The sequence below is a fragment of the Saccoglossus kowalevskii genome, chromosome 16 (assembly GCF_978046115.1).
Source record: "Saccoglossus kowalevskii chromosome 16, keSacKowa6.1, whole genome shotgun sequence".
Taxonomy (NCBI): domain Eukaryota; kingdom Metazoa; phylum Hemichordata; class Enteropneusta; family Harrimaniidae; genus Saccoglossus; species Saccoglossus kowalevskii.
The window spans coordinates 9,265,491-9,289,370 of NC_140656.1; the positions used below are offsets into that span (position 1 = coordinate 9,265,491).

At 33.4% G+C, this 23,880-nt stretch overlaps 1 protein-coding gene across 2 annotated transcripts in view; it reads left to right on the forward strand.

Annotated features, from left to right (window-relative positions):
- The first annotated feature begins 750 nt into the window (after nt 1-750).
- LOC100367361 (uncharacterized) overlaps nt 751-23,880 on the forward strand; it is a 58,837-nt gene continuing 35,707 nt past the window's right edge. For both annotated transcript variants that reach the window (XM_006815748.3, XM_085491736.1), the window contains exons 1-2: nt 751-919; nt 6,426-6,821. In XM_006815748.3, coding sequence (XP_006815811.3) covers nt 877-919; nt 6,426-6,821 — 439 coding nt within the window. In that variant the 5' untranslated portion in view covers nt 751-876. The remainder of the gene's footprint in view (nt 920-6,425; nt 6,822-23,880) is intronic.

A 23,880-nucleotide genomic window follows, 5' to 3' on the forward strand; every position in this document is an offset into this window, starting at 1 on the left:
GAAAAACTTAATCTCACTGGGTCATTTTTTCGAATATTTCTGAGTGACTTATTGTGACAATAGTTAAAATTTTACACACTCCGCAATCTTCAGACTTGAGCGGAGCCGTGTTGTTTACACGTTTACGATGCATGCGTTGAGTTTAATTATTGCCACAATAAGTCATTCAGAAATATTAGAAAAAATGACCCAGTGAACAATAGATTAATGGGAATAAAAAAATTCTGGTTCATCTATCTAGGTTCGAAGTTTTCCGAAACTGTTGTTGTTTGTACTGCATGTTCTCATCTAGTCTCCTGAATACTGGACTCTGGTACTTTGTTGAAGTTGGCAGACGCCCCCAGTGGCGACAAGCAAAATAATGCGAAGACGAACTGAATATAAGGCAAATAATTTTCAGTGTCACCGAGTAGAATTATGTATGCATAATTCGAATCAACTCAGTTTCATTAATTCATATTTATGTAATTGGAAAGTCGATCCTTTAATATGAGTGTTATATTAAATAAAAAGAGAGATGGAAGTGGGCGTGGTGCCTCGAAGAAAAATTAAAGAAATATTTAAATATTAAATTCAGATAATATGCATAAATGCAGATATATATTTATATACGTGTACAAATATGCAAATATTATAATTATCGCACATACGAAAAAATGGAGTTCATAGGCAGCAAAAATCGAGTATTGATATACGCAGTGCATCATGGGTAGCAACCACTGATGTTTATTCATGAGGTTTACCAACTGACCCCACTTGCGAGTACTGCGATCTTGACGGTGTGTAGAAATTCTCTAACTTTCTGATTGCCTAATGGAAAATGTAGCTGTCGTGGAAAATATGTAGTTGCTCAGTGAGAACGTGACGTCGGACCTTATGTGTTATCCCAATCGGAAAAACATGGCGATCAAACGCAAAGGTGAGAAAAATCTCCCGTGTTCAGAGTGTTCACAGGTTTTAGGCCGCCATGTTTGTTGTTGCCACTGTATGACACGCAAGGACGCTGTGCTGTTACTATAGTCGCGAGACATGTCATTTCGAAGTCTGTTATTATTACAAAAAAATATCAACAACAAGCGTGATGAACATATCAACATTGAGATAGTTTGTGTTTCAGTTGAAATATATTTGCGATGACAGAAACGCGAATAAACACGACTTTGGTTTGGTTCATTCCCGGAAGTTTTTCGCTGTTTTCCCCTTTCACTCCGCGGTTTAGAATCCGATATGGCGAAGTTTCTAATTCAATTTAAGTTGTAAACAATCCAATACTTTATTATCACATTAACCATTTTTAGCAAACCCATTGCTATGACAATGATTCTCGATCCAGTGAATGAAGGTCCACATTTTGCAGTTTGACAAGCTGACCTAAATATAATCATATTATTTTAATACCTCCAATTTGACTAGATACAATATATTTATAACGTCCACTATTACAGACACATTATAGTCTACAAAATCACCAAAAAATGTGGAGTAGTCACAGTCACCTGAAGATTTACACTTGCTTTCATGTATAACTTGTAAGATTTTTCATGTACGGACTCCTGATTTTAAAAACACGGAAAAGATCTTTCTTGATAGTAATTAAGTCCCTTCAGTGATGTTGAATAATACTATTTGTTGTCATGTTAAGGTAGAGATGCATGTTTGTGGGCACTTGGGAGTGAATTTTTTTCTTGGCTATAGACTGTTAAAATTTTGTAGAATTGTAAATCGTGGAACATACTCAAAAAGCGATTTTAAAATATAGATAACAGGTGCAAACATTCTCCTATTTGAATGCTTAGCAAGATTTAGCAAGGCTTTACATAAACAATAAAAAAGAAACATGGTGAAAAAAAGAAATGACGGGATCTCCATATTATGCACTATATTTAACTTTTAACAAAACGATAATACATTTAAATTTGGAACTGATACAGCCATTTTAATTATGAGCATTAGCAAACTTCTTACTGAGTGAATTGTTTTGCAAATTAGCAATTATCTCAGCTTCTTTTTAGTGCACATCCCAGAACTTTAAAAAAAAAATAGCTCCTAGACGCTTTGACCTTTTGTTTTGAAATTTTCACAAATGATTGACAATGTGTTTATCTTCAAAACGTTGTCGGGACATTGTTTTTGGTTGAACAGTGTTACAACAATCGACAACTAGCCTGGGTGTTAATTTATGCATAAACTTGAAGTAGTGAAATTTGGGCTGCTGCCCTGCAAAATTGACAACTGGTTGACAGTTTTCAAGACTGAGATTTCTTCATAGTAAACAGATGACCCATAAACCAATTTTGACAGGAAACAGAAGCATGGTTTAGGAGCTAATTTTTTTAAAATCACTTTTGACCAAAAAAGCACATTTTTGTGCATATTGCAAACTACAGTGTCCATAAAAAAAAAATACTAAAAAATTTTTAAAATTCATACAATAAGCTTTCTGAAAATATATAGTTTTGTGGACAAGGGAGGTCATCTTGGTTTCCTAATTAACTAAATAAAATACCTGTCAGGTAAACTGCATCTCTATCTTAAGACTATGTCCATGAAGCAAAGATCCTGACAACTCATTGTGTATTAAAGCATTCCCCTCTGTAAATAACCCTGAATGTTCTAAATACTATTCACTGACATATCGTTAGTGTATCGATGTAGGCAACTATAGATCTTGCCCAATAGGTGACAAGTATGTATCTCTGTATTGAGAATTGTCGTCACCCATCCCTAAATCTAAGTAGTGGGATGCCTGCACCTATTTATCTGCCCTTGTCAACATCAATGCTATTTGCTGCTATCTGTCAGTGGCTGTGATTTACTGCTCAAGTGGCAATAAATTATTAAAACAGCTGACAGCTTACTATGCACTCACTATTATGGCTAATCTACAATATACAGAAAACTTGCCTAAACAACAGGAGGTTGGGTAATCCCTGGATAAAAAGGATTAATCTTATATGATAGATTTGGAATGATTTGACCATGTACATTTAATCTTCTTTAAAGTAACATATGTAGTGTATCAACTCTAATTGTGAAATAATGATAGGGTCTAATACACATGCAGTATCTTATCTTTTATCACAGGCAGCTTTCACCAACTAGAAATTATTTAAAACCAGTTGTTTAGTTGCGCTAACTTTTTTTCATGTTATATAACAGCCATCTCGTGGGATTATACAGAATTGATTTCTCTCGTACATTGTGAGCAATTTCTGATGTGTTGTTGCTTCAGAAAGAAGTATAAACTAAAAATTATTGATATTAGTGCGGAACAAGATTCTCGGCTAAATTGCAGCAGAAAAAACATGATTTCCAATATCAAAATTTTGTTGCACTCAGTACTCTGATACAGTTAAATGTTTTTTTGGGGGGTTGAAATTCTCTTCACTATACTATGTATATCAGATTGCTGACCATACTGTATGATTAAATATTTAGAATATTAATAATGAATACATGAATTTGCATTTTGGGACTCGTTACAGTTTCTGTATTTAGTATTACACTATACATCTACATGTACCATATTGCTCTAATCAATTACAGAATTCTTAATTTTCAGTCACTTTATTGGAGCTATATCTCAAATGCATGTATGTAGCACACACTACCTGTAATAGACATCTCTGGGTCTGTTTATTGTTGTTACACAGATAATCAAAAAAAAATGCAGCTGATTTTTGTCTTACCCGAGAGCTTACTGTACGATAATTATACCCTCCAGGCATGGTTATGTGTACGTCATAGCTTTGCTCTGAGACCAACATGTTTGTAATACATGTATTAGGATGATATCTGTCATGTCTGTTCTGTTGCTGATGTGAGTCACTCTTGTATCTGTCTTTGCTATTCTATAATAAAGAACGCAAGGTCATGACCAACTTTCACTTGCTTCATTTAAATGAAAGAGCACCTGGGAGAGGGAGAGGGAGAGAGAGAGAGAGAGAGGGGGGGGGGGTAATTATTCCAAAGTACATTTAGTATATACTAAGAATGTGCGAGTGAAGATGCAATTTACTCTGTACTATTCTTGTATGTATATCTGTAGGGGACATTTTCCTATCAAACACATTTTATTCTTACAGATTCCAGTAAATAACTGATTGAAAACTTCACTTTTTTGGCTTAATGTATATTATATTGTGGATATTCATACAAAAAGTACTTGATAGGTAGCTTTCGTTTTCCTTGTTCCATTACTTACAGTACTACTGCTGTTGCTCAGGACAAAAATATTATTCTAAATACCCTGAGCTGGAATGAACCATTCACTTAAGAGGGGAAGAAATCGTGTTCTATCATGTCCCAGTTAATCATGTACAGTCATTGTTTTTTCATTGTCTCTTTTTTAATTTTTTTTTTGACCATGGAATAAATTAATCTAATTGATTTTCAAATTTGTTTTTGTCTGTTCCTTCTTTGTACCTGTACCCCTCAGAAAATAATGGTTGATTCCTTCAAACCTTTGCTCCATTCATGATAATCACATTACCTTTTATTCATGGATTGCTTTTTCAATTGTTGTATAGTTTTGCTCTGACCTTAATTATTTAGCTTAAAAATATATTGTCTAAAAATCATATGTTTCATTCTATCAAGCAATTCCATTGAACCGTGCCAAAATTGGTGTTTAAGGGCAATCTTGTTTTTTTTTTAAATTAAGCTTTAAATTACTGAACATGTAATTCTGGTAATTAGATTATTAAATTGACGACAGAATTTGATTTTTAAATTAAAACAGTGGCCATAGTTAAGGTAGCTTTAAATGAATATATATGAAATGAAATTGCATCATTTTCAATCTGTCATTGGTATTTTTAAAATCCAGATTATAAAAACAAAAAAAAAAGATACCAAGTCAATCATGCTTTATGATTTTTTTCACCCTATGTTATGACACATGTTTTTAGATATGAGAGATGTCATTACCATGGTAACTATTACACTATTTAATTTTTGTGAGTTAACATTTTTGTGATGTCACAAGAGTCCAGTGTGTGTTGCTACTTGTGGAATTCTGATTTAGTGGTGCTGGGGTTCTTCAGATTATCAAAATATCTGCGTATTCAATTGTTAGTTTTATAGGGCAAATCTAAATGAAATTTTATACATAATTATATTTTGATATATATTTGCATATTAATAAGCTATTTATCATATTAAAGTTTCCTTTTTGTCTGGTCCACTTCAGGCTTCTTTCACCCTGTTTGAAATAAAAATAAAAACTTAAAAATAAAATCAAGTGAAAATACCCCTTTTCCTATATTTTACATTCAACTCATCAAATGTCAGTGAACATAAACTTCATACAAAACAACATAAATGTCCTTTCTGCAAAATTTAATTCCAGCAAAAATATAGTATTTTACAGAAACACATTAAAACGGACACATTGATATGTATACCGTAAACAAACCCACTGCTCAGATATACATCTACAAAATGTATTACATGCAGTGCTTGGTATCCATTTTCATATTTTGATTGTCTAGAAAAGAGTATGGGTTCTAGGTAACACTTAGTAGAGGCTTTTGAGGTTGGTACACAGCTGTATAAAAACGATAGTGAATTCTTGTAGAAAAAGGTAAAAAGTTTCACAAAATATTTTATCACATCTCAAATTTTGCTCGATAGTGTTTGAATAAGTGGTATACAAAACAACATTATCTTATAATTACATGTACTGTGGTGCAAACTTCGTAATTGACTGCTTTATTCAACATATCAGTACTGTAAACTAATAAACTTTTGTGAATGACAAATGCTCGCCATTTGGCAACTGAAGTAAAAATAAAATTGTTTATCTAACTCTATTATCTTTTATGTACACAAGGCCATGTCAGTTCCATTTTTGAAGAGAAAAGAAAGATGTTAAGGGTTTACTATCGGATAGATCTTTCTATGTACTGTTTTAATAAATGTTGGTTTTTACCATAAAAATTTATATACCATGACATTTTATTTATAACGGTATACCTCTGCAATTAAATTACAATGATTTACTTTTGCAATTCTTGGTATTTATTTTACTGTCTAACGGTTAATTCTTTTTAGTGCTGATTTTGATATTTTCTTTGTTTGAAACAACTAAAATTTGAAAAAAAGAAGTAGACAAAAAAACAACTTTATGGATGATAACACTAGTAGATAATGCCCGTGAAAAAAAATGCGGATGTTTATTTTGTCTGTAATGTACATCAAGGTAGGTAGATATAGAAGAGAAAGGCGTCTGTTCTTGTGGTCGTTGACGTTGCTGTTGGCATCAACATTTCAGGATTGCAAAAAGACATAAAATATTACTGTGAATCTTTAAAATTTTTTTTGGTTTAAAAATCTATATAGAATTCACCAATATTTAATTGGCTTTCGTTTTGTTTACATATACAGCATGGATTTACAGGAATAATTCTGTTTTATTTTTCTAGATTTCCAGAAGGCAGTGGCCTTCATTCAGGATTTTCTTACGAAACTCAGTGTGGATCAAGAATGTGCGGAGCTGCGGGACAGTCTCAACTTGGTCCTGCTTCAGATGCAAAAATATTACAGGACAATACGGCTACGAATGCAGAACAGGATGAACAATGTTAAAAATGTACGAGCGTCTATGCCGATGCCGTATGGAATCCGTCCTCAGACTCCGTACCAGGAAACACATGACAGATTTACATGGAAATGGATACACTTGGAGAATCCTAAAACAGTTATGTCGTCTATGGAGATAACGTTACCGTTAGATTCAAAAGATAGCCAACATCTACCTCTAATGCTTCAAGCAGTCAAAGATGGCGCCAAGGATCTGATTAAGCAACTGATAGCGAATGGTAAGTCTACATTTACTTCCCGTTTCACATGCCACAAAATAGATTCTAAATGATCATTTCGGGTTATATTCGAATGGTAAGTCTACTTTTACTTCCCGTCCCATACGCCACAAAATAGATTATAAGTGATCATTACCGGTACTATTTGAATGGTAAGTCTACTTTTACTTCTCGTCCCATACGCCACAAAATAGATCTTAAGTGATCATTACTATTCGCAGCTCTAGCAACTAGATTCATTGACCTCTGGGTCAACCAAGTCCCAGATACCCATGTACATGTGTATAAGTACAGTTCTTTCATTGTACTATAAACCACTCTCAATTATTTTGTTTACAGTATATCAGTGAAATAGTTTCAGCTTTAACACTTCCAGATTCTTTATGTAACTATTGGTTACAACAACTCACAATGATAAAAAACGTGATATTAATGTCAATTTTGTGTTGTGATTTGTTACAACTTCAATAAATGTTACAGTCCCATCAACGTTTGATTAAAAGCTGATGTAAGTTTATTTGTTTTTTTCCTTGTATCGCGACTATGTTTCCCATACATGTAGAAATTATGTAGTTGACTAACGTCCAATTAAAATCTGTGTTATAAACTGTGTGTGCAGAATGATATAGTTTGTTTCAGTAATGTCCAATCTGATTGGTTTCACAAATCTCAACAGCTTATATGTAACATTTAGGATGCAGTGAGAGATTACTGAGTTATGACACAGAGAAAAAAACAACACACTTTTGTATCTACATGACACTTGAATCGTATCTCTGTCTGTCATCTATTTTCGAACGTAGTAACGTTTGAAATGTTGTTTTATTGTGATTAAATGGAAAAGACACATCATAAGATGGAGAAGCATTCATTCTATTCTTCTCATGTAATGTTGAATCCACGCTAAAATGGTTGACAAAATTTCGTAAATGAGGGATTCGCATGAAGAAACCTATTGACGTCAATTAGAATGTGAAGTGGAAATAAGTCGGTAAATAATTGTCTTTGACTTTTCGGTTTGGTCAATCAAGTCATTACATGGTAGTGAGGGAGCTAGTCAGCTGTTAATAATTACCTAAATGACAGGCAGTCCGGCAAGGTGTTAAGTTAGTTTACAATATTCTGTGTAATTGTAAAACTTGTCTTGTCAGCATACATGTAGCTGTTTTGTAAAACAGACTTAATTAATAATTTTTCAGAGGCTGTTCTGAGGAAGATGAATCAGGAGTTTGTGTGACTGGGTGGGGTACTTGCAGCAGGGTGAATTCCTCAAATAAATGTGATTGAGTTTAAATTTACATATGCTAATAATAAAATGTGCTATGAGTGTACTAAATTAAAGTTTATTGTTTCGTGATCGTCAATGCATGTAGTTATTGATCATTACTTTTGTCATAACATTTAAAAAAAAAATGTCCATTTCATGGTGTTGAAGGCATCCCCGCCCATCAAAAAAAAAAAGGATTATATTCTTCCATGTTTTGTGTTCCATATGATTTTGTATTATTGAACTTTTCAAATTCTCCCCTTTTCCGATTTTCTCTCACTTCCAAGATATTTCTGATGGCGAAAGCGAGCGGGCTAGACTAAGATGCATACAGTGGTACGTAATATATAATGTTAGCTTGGTGGGAGTGGATGGAGAAAAAAAAACGTACAATGACTTTTATTCTGTTGAATGCGTTGAGCGCAACGAGACAATACATTGTATACACTAGTGTCCCTGTCGAGCGTTATTGTTATTTCAATACACGACCTCTACAATCACATAAACCTCTATGGTATACATCCTTTAGAAATCATTGCTTTTGTGTTACATTGATTGTCTCTGTTGAGAAACAACCAATGGGGAAAATTGGTCTGGGGGAGGCTTAAAGCTGTGAAAACTGCCAATTGTTAGGAAGTCAAAGGACTAGTAGTTTAGAACCTAGTCCTGAATCCTTTAAACTCAGTGTGTATGTGCCGTGGTACATGTGAGTCCGTTGCAAAGTCAACTCCTAATTCCTACTATTCTTTTGTCCTGATATGGGCGTGATCCATCTATACATGCAATTTACATAACAATAGGCACATCATTAAATATACATAACTCATTTTATGCCTTACAGAGGTGTAGTTGCGTTTTGTTTGTTTTTTCAAATTTCTGGTTGCCTCGAGATAGGTATTTCATCAAACCTTGCCTGTATACTTCTTCGTAGGCATTATGTCATAGGTATTTTACCTGTCACATTCCTGTACATGTGTATTTGTTTTTCATAGACCTCATTTTGATTCAATTTGATGATGAATTAATGACAAGTATATTGAATCAAATTCAACATTCTGTTCTGAAATAGGGCGTATGCCTAAATACCTCGGCACCAAAAACAGGATTGATTTGATCGTATTCGCTCTATTAGAAGTGAGTCTCTAATAGAACCGCATGTAAATCAACAGTAAAATGTATTGTATACTGAATTATTAAAATATGACTTATTTTAACCATAGCCGCACCATCATTTACATATTAAGTGCATGCCACTAATAGTACAAATATGGTCACTAGTTCATATACACCATCTGATATCTCCTTTTTTTTAAGTATCTTGACTCTAGAGGTGTATCAATGAATTACTGTAATAGAAATTGAAATCTGTCAGTCTTATTAAACACACAGATCATATTTCTGACTGGTATTTGCAGAAATAGACTGTCCATGTAAACAGATGAAGATTTCATTGTTTTCAAACACAGCAGGCATACTTTGCTGGAAACAAGTTTTATTTTTAGTTTTCAGAACATACGGTGCATTTCATGAAGGCATGATTAAATTGTATTAAATAAATTTATATTAAATATTTATAAATGTTTTATAAATTTCAAATGATGGTTGAAAACAAATTTGCTAATCACAAGCGTTAATGTATCAATACCGATCAAATAGAATTCTACTGTGGTCAGTAAGTTGAGTCCTTAACGTCACCGCTTCTTTGATGTATCCTTGCATCTCCTAACATGGATACGTTTCCTGTGCCAAACGATAGTGGTACTATTTGTACTCTCACTCTTTTAAAATTATTTCAGCGGTTGAATCGTTGTAATGTTAATTGTTTTAAACTGATTTCATGGCATTTATTTTTAGCGTTTATGCCACTGAATTGGACAGTGATTGAAGGTAGCCTGCAAAGACTCATGGGTAATGGCCATTACAAAATGATTTCTGTGTCCAATGAAAGCATCTTCTTTAGATTTGAATGAAGCATGAAGATAAAACAAATTCATGCATTCATGAAATGAACAGTATACAACTCGTCTTTACGATAAACCTAATTCTGAAGTTCTGTCTCAAACTTTGTTACTTCTTACATTTGATTGGATCAGTAGTCACTTGAGTGAATGTGAATTCCCACTGACATATGACTTGTATTTTTCAACCCCTGGATTATCTGTAAAACCATTCAAGTGATCGCTCAACATACAGTTCAATAGTGCATATTCTAGAAGCACACGTACCACATGTATTGGTCGCGTGATTCACAGTGAATGGGATTTGGGTCACTCTAGGGTATCCATGATTTGGTAGATTTAGTTCCTGCTAAATTATCAAAGGTGGTTTGGTGGTATTTGTGACAAACAGCACAATATGAAGAGGGCTGACTGCTTTTATTTGATATTTTGCGAAATGTTATATAACTGAATGGACATGAAATTAGGGAGAACCAGAGCTTGTTTCCATGGAAACAATAAATGCCCTACTTTGGTGGCCATTTTGAATAAAAATTTGGTAACAATTCAAACATTAATTCAGGTACCCCATGTTTCTGTCTTTAGATTGTCAATAGTCGCAGGGAATACTCTGCTGTCGACTTTGTCGAGTGATTGTCCTTCGGCGTCCCTCGTCGTCTGTGTCAATGTTTTACTTTTTCGACTTCTTCTTGAAAACTACAAGCCTGAATGCTTTTATACTTGGTGTGTATGTACCTGGGGTAGACCTCTCTTAGATTTGTTCATTTCATGATGATATCTTCAATTCTCTAATTTTGGTGAATATTTTTGTAATTTTTAGTAAAAAGTGATATTTTCGACTTCTTGTTAAAAACCAAAAGTCCAATTGCTTTGATATTGCATATATATAGATGCTACATGTGGACCTTTCTCAATTTTTTAGCTCCGCTGTCGACTTTGTCGAGCGGAGCTTATCATATTGTCCGTCGTCATCCGTCGTCGTCGTCGTCCGTCTCCGTCGTTCGTGTCAATGTTTTACTTTTTCGACTTCTTCTTGAAAACTACAAGCCTAAATGCTTTGATACTTGGTGTATATGTACCTTGGGTAGACCTCTCTTAGGTTTGTTCATTTCATGTTGATATCTTTAATTCTCTAATTTTGGTGAATATTTTTGTCATTTTTGGTAAAAACTATATTTTCGACTTCTTGTTAAAAACCGCAAGTGCAATTGCTTTGATATTACATCTATAGGTACTACATGTGGACCTCTCTCAGATTTGTTAATTTTGTAATGATATCTTTAATTCTTTAATTTTGGTGAATATTTTTGTCATTTTTGGTAAAAACTGATATTTTCGACTTCTTGTTAAAAACCACAAGTCCAATTGCTTTGATACTACATATATAGGTACTACATGTGGACCTCTCTCAGATTTGTTCATTTCGTGATGATATCTTCAATTCTCTAATTTTGGTGAATATTTTTGTCATTTTTGGTAAAAACTGATATTTTCGACTTCTTGTTAAAAACCGCAAGTGCAATTGCTTTGATATTACATATATAGGTACTACATGTGGACCTCTCTCAGATTTGTTCATTTTGTAATGATATCTTTAATTCTCTAATTTTGGTGAATATTTTTGTCATTTTTTGGTGAAAAGTGATATTTTCGACTTCTTGTTAAAAACCGCAAGTCCAATTGCTTTGATACTACATATATAGGTACTACATGTGGACCTCTCTCAGATTTGTTTATTTCGTGATGATATCTTCAATTCTCTAATTTTGGTGAATATTTTTGTCATTTTTGGTAAAAAGTGATATTTTCTACTTCTTGTTAAAACCGCAAGTCCGATTGCTTTGATATTACATATATAGGTACTACATGTAGACCTTTCTAAGATTTGTTCATTTCGTGATGATATCTTCAATTCTCTAATTTTGGTGAATATTTTTGTCATTTTTGGTAAAAAGTGATATTTTCTACTTCTTGTTAAAAACCAAAAGCCCAATTGCTTTGATATTACATATATAGGTACTACATGTGGACCTTTCTTAGATTTGTTCATTTTGTGATGATATCCTTAATTCTCTAATTTTGGTGAATATTTTTGGTAAAAAATGATATTTTTGACTTCTTGTTAAAAACCGCAAGTCCGATTGCTTTGATATTACGTATATAGGTACTACATGTGGTCCTCTCTCAGATTTGTTCATTTTGTGATGATATCTTCAATTATCTAATTTTGATGAATATTTATGTCATTTTTGGTAAAAAGTGATATTTTTGAATTATTGTTGAAAACAGCAAGTCCAATTGCTATACATACTTATACATATTGTTCATTTTCTCATGATATATTCAGTTCTTTAATTGAAATGTGCCTTGCTAACAGCGGAGCTATCTCAGCCGAGAGGCTGCTTGTTTAAAATTGTTAGGGCATCTGGTGTCAAAAGTTAATTTGTGAGTACATTGAACTTCACACTTACAAGCAGAGTACACATGACAGTCATAAAGTAACATTTGCTACATACTTTTGCTGGCAATTTCAACATACTTACGCTCTACAAAACTAAAATTAAATATTTTAAGCGTAGAGTTACCAAGACATTTCCCATGATGCACAGCTTCCTGCCTGGTCACAGTGCATTTAGACATTCCAGATGTAATATATATTACTATATGTTGTCGTGTTTTGTCAACTCGGCAGTACTTTGTAGTGGTATGTCAGAGATATGGTAATATGAAACTTATAGTGTACTATGTAACAATTCATATTAAAGTTGATACTCATTTTTTTTTATCTTCCAATGATTTATTTTCAACAATTAAATTTCAAACTTTGTGCCAAAGAAGCTACACAAGTTGAAACATTTTTTGTTGTTTTTTGTGATGTATGAATGATAATATATTGCAATTGTCAAAACTATTCTGCATGTAAAATTCACCCACCAAGATGCATGCTGATAATATGAGGTCATTTTCTGGAGGATAGACGGGCATCATTTTTTTTGCCTGCAGACATTTCAATCTACACTCCACAGTATTCGTGGAAACATCAACAACGTAGGGAAGGCTTTGTTCATAACTAACAAATCAGCAAAAATATTGTAATAGAACTATGTTTGTGTTCTTGTCTAAACTATGGTATCGTCAAATTATAAAACTACCTCTATTAATAGCGCATACACGTTACATAAATGGTGTATTTATGGTTAAAATAGTATGTCATAATACTTTAATGATCAAGCATACAGCCAAGGCTATTGTTGGTTTTGTGCGCTTCTCTTGGAGATGTGCATCTAATAGAGTAAATATGGTAGTGTGAATTGATGCAGCATGAATAGTTCATGTTACCAAGTCAGTGGTTGGAAGTTGTAGCAGTGGTAGCGAAGAATGCCTGGATATTTTATTACCATATCTTCAGCTGAATAAAATTATGTCAAATACCTCCAGTAATGAAAGCTGCCCAAACATCCTTTTTAGAAGTGCCTCCTCACCTCAGGTCATCAAACTTTGACATTTAAATACAGAATAAACTATATGGCAATGTTGACACGGACAACAGTTGTTCTGTTGCTCTAATCAATAGCTAGGTGAACATTGTCTACTCATATACTGTGATAAACATATACTCAACATATAGGTACTCTGATCAACATTGTCTTCTCAACATACTGTGATAAACATATACTCAACATATAGGTACTCTGATCAACATTGTCTACTCAACATACTGTGATAAACATATACTCAACATATAGGTACTCTGATCAACATTGTCTACTCAACATACTGTAATAAACATATACTCAACATATAGGTACTCTGATCAACATTGTCTACTCAACATACTGTAATAAACATATACTCAACATATAAATACTCTGATCAACATTGTCTACTCAACATACTGTAATAAACATATACTCAACATATAGGTACTCTGATCAACATTATCTACTCAACATACTGTAATAAACATATACTCAACATATAAGTACTCTGATCAACATTGTCTACTCAACATACTGTAATAAACATATACTCAACATATAGGTACTCTGATCAACATTGTCTACTCAACATACTGTAATAAACATACTCAACATATAGGTACTCTGATCAACATTGTCTTCTCAACATACTGTAATAAACATATACTCAACATATAGGTACTCTGATCAACATTGTCTACTCAACATACTGTAATAAACATATACTCAACATATAGGTACTCTGATCAACATTATCTACTCAACATACTGTAATAAACATATACTCAACATATAAGTACTCTGATCAACATTGTCTACTCAACATACTGTAATAAACATATACTCAACATATAGGTACTCTGATCAACATTGTCTACTCAACATACTGTAATAAACATATACTCAACATATAGGTACTCTGATCAACATTGTCTACTCAACATACTGTAATAAACATATACTCAACATATAGGTACTCTGATCAACATTGTCTACTCAACATACTGTAATGAACATATACTCAACATATAGGTACTCTGATCAACATTGTCTTCTCAACATACTGTAATGAACATATACTCAACATATAGGTACTCTGATCAACATTGTCTACTCAACATACTGTAATGAACATATACTCAACATATAAGTACTCTGATCAACATTGTCTACTCAACATACTGTAATAAACATATACTCAACATATAAGTACTCTGATCAACATTGTCTACTCAACATACTGTGATAAACATATACTCAACATATAAGTACTCTGATCAACATTGTCTACTCAACATACTGTAATGAACATATACTCAACATATAGGTACTCTGATCAACATTGTCTACTCAACATACTGTAATGAACATATACTCAACATATAAGTACTCTGATCAACATTGTCTACTCAACATACTGTAATAAACATATACTCAACATATAAGTACTCTGATCAACATTGTCTACTCAACATACTGTGATAAACATATACTCAACATATAAGTACTCTGATCAACATTGTCTACTCAACATACTGTAATAAACATATACTCAACATATAAGTACTCTGATCAACATTGTCTACTCAACATACTGTAATGAACATATACTCAACATATAGGTACTCTGATCAACATTGTCTACTCAACATACTGTAATGAACATATACTCAACATATAAGTACTCTGATCAACATTGTCTACTCAACATACTGTAATAAACATATACTCAACATATAAGTACTCTGATCAACATTGTCTACTCAACATACTGTGATGAACATATACTCAACATATAAGTACTCTGATCAACATTGTCTACTCAACATACTGTAATGAACATATACTCAACATATAAGTACTCTGATCAACATTGTCTACTCAACATACTGTGATAAACATATACTCAACATATAGGTACTCTGATCAACATTGTCTACTCAACATACTGTAATAAACATATACTCAACATATAAGTACTCTGATCAACATTGTCTACTCAACATACTGTGATAAACATATACTCAACATATAAGTACTCTGATCAACATTGTCTACTCAACATACTGAATAAACATATACTCAACATATAAGTACTCTGATCAACATTGTCTACTCAACATACTGTAATAAACATATACTCAACATATAAGTACTCTGATCAACATTGTCTACTCAACATACTGTAATAAACATATACTCAACATATAGGTACTCTGATCAACATTGTCTACTCAACATACTGTGATGAACATATACTCAACATATAGGTACTCTGATCAACATTGTCTACTCAACATACTGTAATGAACATATACTCAACATATAAGTACTCTGATCAACATTGTCTTCTCAACATACTGTGATAAACATATACTCAACATATAAGTACTCTGATCAACATTGTCTACTCAACATACTGTGATAAACATATACTCAACATATAAGTACTCTGATCAACATTGTCTACTCAACATACTGTAATGAACATATACTCAACATATAGGTACTCTGATCAACATTGTCTACTCAACATACTGTAATAAACATATACTCAACATATAAGTACTCTGATCAACATTGTCTACTCAACATACTGTAATGAACATATACTCAACATATAGGTACTCTGATCAACATTGTCTACTCAACATACTGTGATAAACATATACTCAACATATAGGTACTCTGATCAACATTGTCTACTCAACATACTGTGCTAAACATATACTCAACATATAGGTACTCTGATCAACATTGTCTACTCAACATACTGTAATAAACATATACTCAACATATAGGTACTCTGATCAACATTGTCTACTCAACATACTGTAATAAACATATACTCAACATATAAGTACTCTGATCAACATTGTCTACTCAACATACTGTAATGAACATATACTCAACATATAAGTACTCTGATCAACATTGTCTACTCAACATACTGTAATAAACATATACTCAACATATAAGTACTCTGATCAACATTGTCTACTCAACATACTGTAATAAACATATACTCAACATATAAGTACTCTGATCAACATTGTCTACTCAACATACTGTGCTAAACATGTACTCAACATATAACAACACAACAACAAAGTAAAAACGTCCCACTGCCATCGAAAAAATACGTTAGTGTCAGACATTTTATTATCCTTACTCCCATGAAGTAATTTATCACTAAGGTGAACAAAAACGAGAATTTCATTGCTCGACTGACAAGCTGTTTTAAACCCGGTGGTTGTAGAATAAGTAAAAATGTCCCCAAAGGCAATTGAATTTTGGAAAGAAATTAAATTAAAGCCTAGGGGATACAACCTTTGTGTTAGTGTATGTGTTTATAATAGACAAAATATGTTGTGTTGGTTTTCTTGTACAGGAAAACGCATGAAAGACTCGCTGATGTTTGTGTAAATAATGCAGACTACAGGTGTTCATTTTGCCGCTCAAAAAATCATTGATTTTAGCATGCCTTAAACTTGGCTTGAATATAGCTCAGAGTTCAAGATCATACACACCAGAATAGAATTATAACACTCTGGGTGTGTTACCATGTCAACCCATTGTTTCACATACAATTGGTTACGCATATCTGTTGTTCGTCCACGTTGTCATTGTCGACGTCTTTTTTGATGTACTGGGCATGCATGGGCAATGCAATGCTTGTGTGTTATATTATTCTGCTTGCAACTGTTATCATTCATTGCCCACCGCTCTTTAAAATAAAAACCATCTTTTATTGTTCCTGTGCTGAGTTGTGGGTTTGTTTGTCCCCCTTGTCCTTGATTTATTTATTTGATTGACCCTCATCAGATTCTTTGGTATCCATGGTAACTAATACCAGGTCCAATTTGTTCTGGTCAAATATAGCTATTCAAATTGGCCATTTTTTTATTAGTCTAATAATCTATGGATATAATGCCAACTTGACCGCCTTGTCTCATTGTTCTCTTTCTCTCATTACTTTGCCACATAATTGCTGTTATGAAAAAAACAAAACATTATTGATTGTTGCAGCTTAAAGTGTATGTTCAAGTGCTTTGTTTCCATCATTGTTTGACATTAGGTGTCAACTTCAGCAAAATGGGGCACCATTTGTTTTTTTTATTTCCACTTATAGTTACTTATTGACTTTGGCAACTTTTTATCTGCAGCTTGCACAAAGTTACTTAAAATTGAAAGTTTTTCTTTAGAGCATTTTGGTCGTACATTTATCATTAAAAAATGTTGTATGTCTTTGTTATTCAAATTAATTTTTTTTAAACTGTACTTTATTAAAACTGTACTTGACCAATGAACTTCAAACTGGTACATAACAAGGTATCAATCCTATTGGCCAGGAATATGTTGGCATTTCATCAATACCAGGATAGCCTGTGACCTCCTCCCACACACAGCAGTTATCAAGCTACTATTTCGTATTTCGTCCTCTGGTTATCAAGATCATGTATGGAGTGACCCTACAAAGTTAAATGAACTTTTGACGTTCACGTGCAGATTCACGTTATCCAGCCAACCAGACGTACACATAGCAATGTGGAGGCTGAAGGCAAAGAATAATTTACCACCATGTTTGCGGTTTTACGATTAACACAGAATGATAACAAATCTGAAAAAAAAAAAAGTTTTAAATATGGTTGCTGTTCATTTGATGTTCACCTGACTTTGTATGTCGAGTTGACCAATAAGTGAAGAGAGCATTGGTATGAAAGTAGTCCTATAGATAGATTGAGTCAATCCTCTTACACGGTCTATTACACGGCTTTGGCACGACTCAGATTGGGGACCTTGTCAATACAATAGCCAGCCAATCAAACGTGGTTAATATTCATTACTCTGTACATGCAAAAACTTAATTCTGTTATCCCATAATTGCTAAGCCTAAGATATTGCCTTTGGCCGTGTCCATGAATTGCCCTCCGTATTCTGATACTGCAAACAAAGGAGGAGCCAAGTCAACACTCTGATTAGATAGGTAGTTAAGACAATTGTTTTTTGTTTGTTTTTAATTTCAGATTGATTCTTCATCGTTTACTGAATACTTGATTTTCACTGCTAAGATTTTTTGCTTTTAATGATTTAAATTTATGGCATTCGTGAAAAACATAATTTCGTGAAAGTCAACGACACTTTTAATGTCGTATGAGAAATGGTCATTGCTACACAATTTCCTTATTTTCACTGACTGATATTCTCTCACTAAAATAAAGCAGTTGACAGTATGCTGAGTTGGTATAGTCATCAAGGAAATATGTTTTTAACCATTTCACCACCAGTTTTCTCTTTTCATCACAAATTCTCAAAATAATTCTGTTTATAGTCTGTACTTACCTTCAGAAGATTTTGACAAAAATAATTGACTCAAAAATTGACTCAAATTGTTATTGAGACTTGTAGCCAACACGAAATTATCTGGACCAAAATTACACCCCCCCCAACCCCCATATTGAAAAAAATATGTAAAAACCAAAATTTTGTGAAGAAAACTTGTGGTGCTCAAAAAGGTAATTGGAGCTAAATATTGAGCTCAATATAGCATTCAGGTCAGGAAAACCTTGCTGAAACACTCTGTGTCCATTTGCTTTTAAAATATTCCTAGTCACACCAGGTTTGCAGTATTTTAAACTTCTGATTAATTCCCACCATTTGCTGGCACGCAGTCTCATTTACGGAGGGTAGAAAACATTCATTGAATCAGATGCATTAAAAAGACTCGTATAGTCACAATAGTCACAAACCTTGCTTTTAATCGTTATCTCGTTTTAAACGGCAAGTCCAATTTCATGTATCAACAATAAAAGGTGAATGCAAATGAATGTGTCTTCAAACAACATTGAAATGTTGACGTACTGGTGCCATTCAATGGGTCAATGTGAATTTCTGTACGGTCGCTTAGCGTATCATATATATGCGTGTTTCTGTTTCCGATTTGTTTGTGGTACTTGAAGTAATACCTGCTCGTGCAGGTTTTTGTTTTGTTTGTAACTGAAGGCCTCACCAGAATGTATTGTTTTCTTCATCCTTGGTTTCTTTGTATTCAAAGACAATAGGGTCATGGTAGAACAATAGGCCTGCGATACGGTCAATAAATCTTAGATATTTCCCCTTCGTAGTTACGTGATGTGATGAACTAAGAATTCCAATGGTATTTACTGATTAGCTTAATTGAAATCAACATTCAAGGAAAGCTTTTTTATAATCACAGTGATGATGGACATAAGCTTTGATGAAGTCATCGTCATCAACTAATTCTCGCATTCTACTTTGCAGTTGGCAACAAATGAAAATATCAAAATCTATAAATTTAATCGATGAATCTTCCTTTAATTACATGTACCGGTATGTGTATTTGGCAATGTTGTATTTCCTTTTTTAAACGCACATGTGCTTCTGTACATTACAGGTGTGTTTCTATGGGGGAAAAATAATTCATATTTTATTGATTCAGTGTACAATACAAGCAGTTTTTGATTCATGCTTACTTCTATTGGAGATGTGCTTCTAATATCTATGGTATGTTTAAAAACTAGCACCCATCATGGTTGTTAAACTTGTGTTCTGTTGGTTCCAAGTTCAAATACGCATGTATTACCTGTAGTATAATGCGCTATAAAATGAGCTCAGTCAGTATGCTCCAAATTCAACAAAAAAGCCACTATTTTAGATTCATTCATTTATGTATATGCGACTTTGTGAGAACCATGTATATGGTCCACAGATCTTGTGTAAGACCAGACCTGGTTGTCACCAAGATAGGACATTACAATGTCATTATTGTTGCAAACATACATCTGGTTTCTACAGCCCAAGAAAAGTATATTTGGTTAGTATTTGAATGAAAAAAATGAGACAGGAGTAACATTTTGGTGTCAGAAAGTGTTTTTTGTCTTTTCTCCACACTTTTGGCTAAACAAAACTTTAGCCGTACACTATAAATTGATTGTTGGCATCACTCCATTCTGTCAAAGCATAAATTTGATACTTACGAGGTGATAATGGGGGTTGGGTTTACTATATCTTATTTTCTTCTCTATTAGAAGCACATCTCCATAATAGAGCAATTAAAGTATTTTCAATTTTTATATTCATGAATTTTCCACTTAAAAATGAGTTATCGGTATATTGTAATTTTACATGTTCTCGTTGTTTTCAATGTAACAGTGGATTTCACTTATCAGCAAAATTAAAACTAATGTCTCAATAACCTATATCTTCCAAGTCAGTATTGCATTCTGGGAATGATTGTAATTTATCAATCTATCTATTTTCATGTGTTTTATTAATGCTTAAAGGATGGTAGTCATCGCGCCATTCATGCGCGATATAAATGGGTCTCATATAAACAAAGATGGCGACTTTGGCTGGTGCGCAGATCACAAACTGACATGTTACCAAGCTTTAATTACCGGTAGGTATTTTTTAGGTGATTGGAAGGTATCGAAGGAGTCACCAGCGGTAATTAGTGCAAGTCGGGCCCAGGTCAAACCTCATACTTGTGATTTCCATTAGAAGAGCGCATTGGATTATGGGAAAATCAATGTTTATCAACACAAATGTTGCACATGCGCGCCGTGATGACCACTGCCGTTTAAAACACTTTCATCTCCATTAGGGTAGCCTTCAGTTCGTAGAAACATCTTCAAATTAGCTTAGTAGTACAAATGTAATGGTTGCAATGTGTTATTAAAGTACCTGCAATTCTAATATACCTGTGTCTAGCCTTGTAGAAAACTACCTCATAAACTTGATCTTTTGTGGTTGACATGTGTAATAAAAACAGCATTTACAATAGTTTTAATTACTCTGTGAAACCTTGGTGAACAGTATCATCCATGTGTACAAAGATTGTGTAGATAAGGAATAAAAATATTTCACTTGCATGGCAAATAAATGTATAAATTTTTTTTGTTTTTTTGCTGATTCTCAAATTACCCATTTTTTTCAACAATAATTGTAGTTGTAGGGCAAATAATCGTAGTTTATTTATTAACACATAACATCCCCAGGAGGAAATGAAAAGAGTTACAAATCATGAAAAGTAAAAAAACATAAAGCAAAGATATTAGAAAAAAAAAAAATATTGAAACTACAAATACAAATACTGAAATTAGTCTATTCATATCCAAGTAATGTGTCACTGGCTTAGTTTATGAAGTGCTGGTGTCTTGGAAAAAGTCAATTAGCACTGAAACCTTGACTACATGTGAAGTATAACGGTTATGATACATGGGCCAAACATAATATACCAGGTACCATGCTTTACCTGTACAATGTAGCCCTTGGCCGTATACTAGGAGTTTTGACCCTACAGTTCAACCATCATGGAAATCCAACCCAAGTCACGTAGTCTGACCATGGTCTACCATTGTCAAAGAAGTTTTGACCGTGGTGTTGACCATCATTATCATGGATGTTCAAATTACCATGGTTACTCATTCGCTGGAAGATGTACCACAAACATGTCTGTAATGTAGATTCTCCAGATTACATTGGACCTTGGTAACTGGCGACTTTTTTTTATTGTGGATACACTGTAACCTCAATATAATGAACACCTTTATAATGTATTTCCTGATATAATGAACATATTGCATGTCTCCCGCTCACAACAAACCCAATGTATTATGTGCTTCATTATAGTGAACATTTCACTATAACAAACCCAATGTATTATGTGCTTCATTATAGTGAACATTTCACTATAACAAACCCAATGTATTATGTTCTTCATTATAGTGAACATTTCACTATAACAAACTAATTGTATGTCCCTGAAAGAGTTCATTATTTCGAGGCTACAGTGTATTAGTATTGTGCCTGGAGAGTGTTTTGATGTACAGTAGTGACCTCGCTTGGCTGCAGGGGTAGAAAGTTTGACTCTTCTAATCACCCGTCCACTTTGATTCAGTTTACAGTCAAGTATATTCACCCATTCATGATACCGTAGTTCTGATACCGCTGCCATACATGTATACTAAAAGTATTACCTCAATTAGTATTCTATACGAGGCGTGTTCTCTGTTTAGGTGGGATAACTAGGTTTTTCTAACAGTAAACAGGAATAAAAGCTTTACCGCTTATACCGATTGTTGACTGTGGTTACACTAAGTTAACCTGTAAAAGAGGTCATGTGAAGAAAATTCTTCAATTGTTGTTGGTACTACAATGGATTAAATTTCCTTTTTTTTCGTGGTGGGTGTGCATTGTTTTTTTGCTATGGTCATACAAGTCCGGATCAAGATGGAGGATCGAGAAGAGGGTCGTAGTGCGTTTCGGTTCAGTAGCATAGAAAGATGTAAACATATAGTGGTGGTTAAAAAGAAATTGTTTAGTTTTACGTATGTCTCTAGTAGAAGAAATATGGTTCTCTGGAACCCCATAGTTGCGCATAAATCTGGCAAATTGATGTCTGCGAAAAATTTAATGTCAACACATGATAATGTACAGTATATGGAAACGTCAATATTTCATATGATATAGGTGTGAGATATAAGGGGTCTCACCTTTAAGTTTATATAAATTTACTTGAGTCGGTTGATGAGAGTTAGGAAGTGTCTGCACTTGTCAGGTGTTACTGTAGAACGTGTTGAAATAGCTGCATGCAATTTTACAGGATTTGACTCTTGGCATGAATTAACAGAATCTTAATTTAGCTAAAGTGTCAACTATCTCCCTGTGAGAATATACTTTCTGTTAAATTAGCTACATCTTGAAATAGCGAAATTACAGATTAGCTAAATTAGCTGAAATAACATGCTATCTAAAAGACATGTTTTACAGTAGTTCTAAAGTACAGTTTTGGATGTTCTATTCAACATTGATTTAAGACTACATTATGAGCTGGTAGTTTTAGTAGTTTTATATCCTCAATGATAGAAATAACATTTTGGGAGTCATTCTGAAAGAAAGGTGCGGACATGTACAATGAGATGTAGGATAGATTACAATTAATTACAATTAATTAATATTAAATGAAGAACGATTCAGAGAGGAATTATGAGAAGGATAGGAAATGACGAGGAAGCAAAAAAGATCTCATAAAGTAGTATGAATATGTGAATTCAGAAAATCATTAATGTGGCAGTGATGAGGTATGTAGGGAGCCTAGCGGGCTTCTTGACAAGTAAAACTGGAAGCCTGAGAAATATTCTAGGAGCGTGATCCCATATTTTGATCCCCACTGCTCTAAGATGAAGACAGAGCAATCATTTTTACAATCTGTGTATAGAATTATACTAAAATAACCTATGGTTAGTCTAGATACACTGTATATTATCTGGTAGTTATATTTTATAGTATTCTATTCGTGGATTGTGCATAATAACTTAAATAGCGCCTGTCTA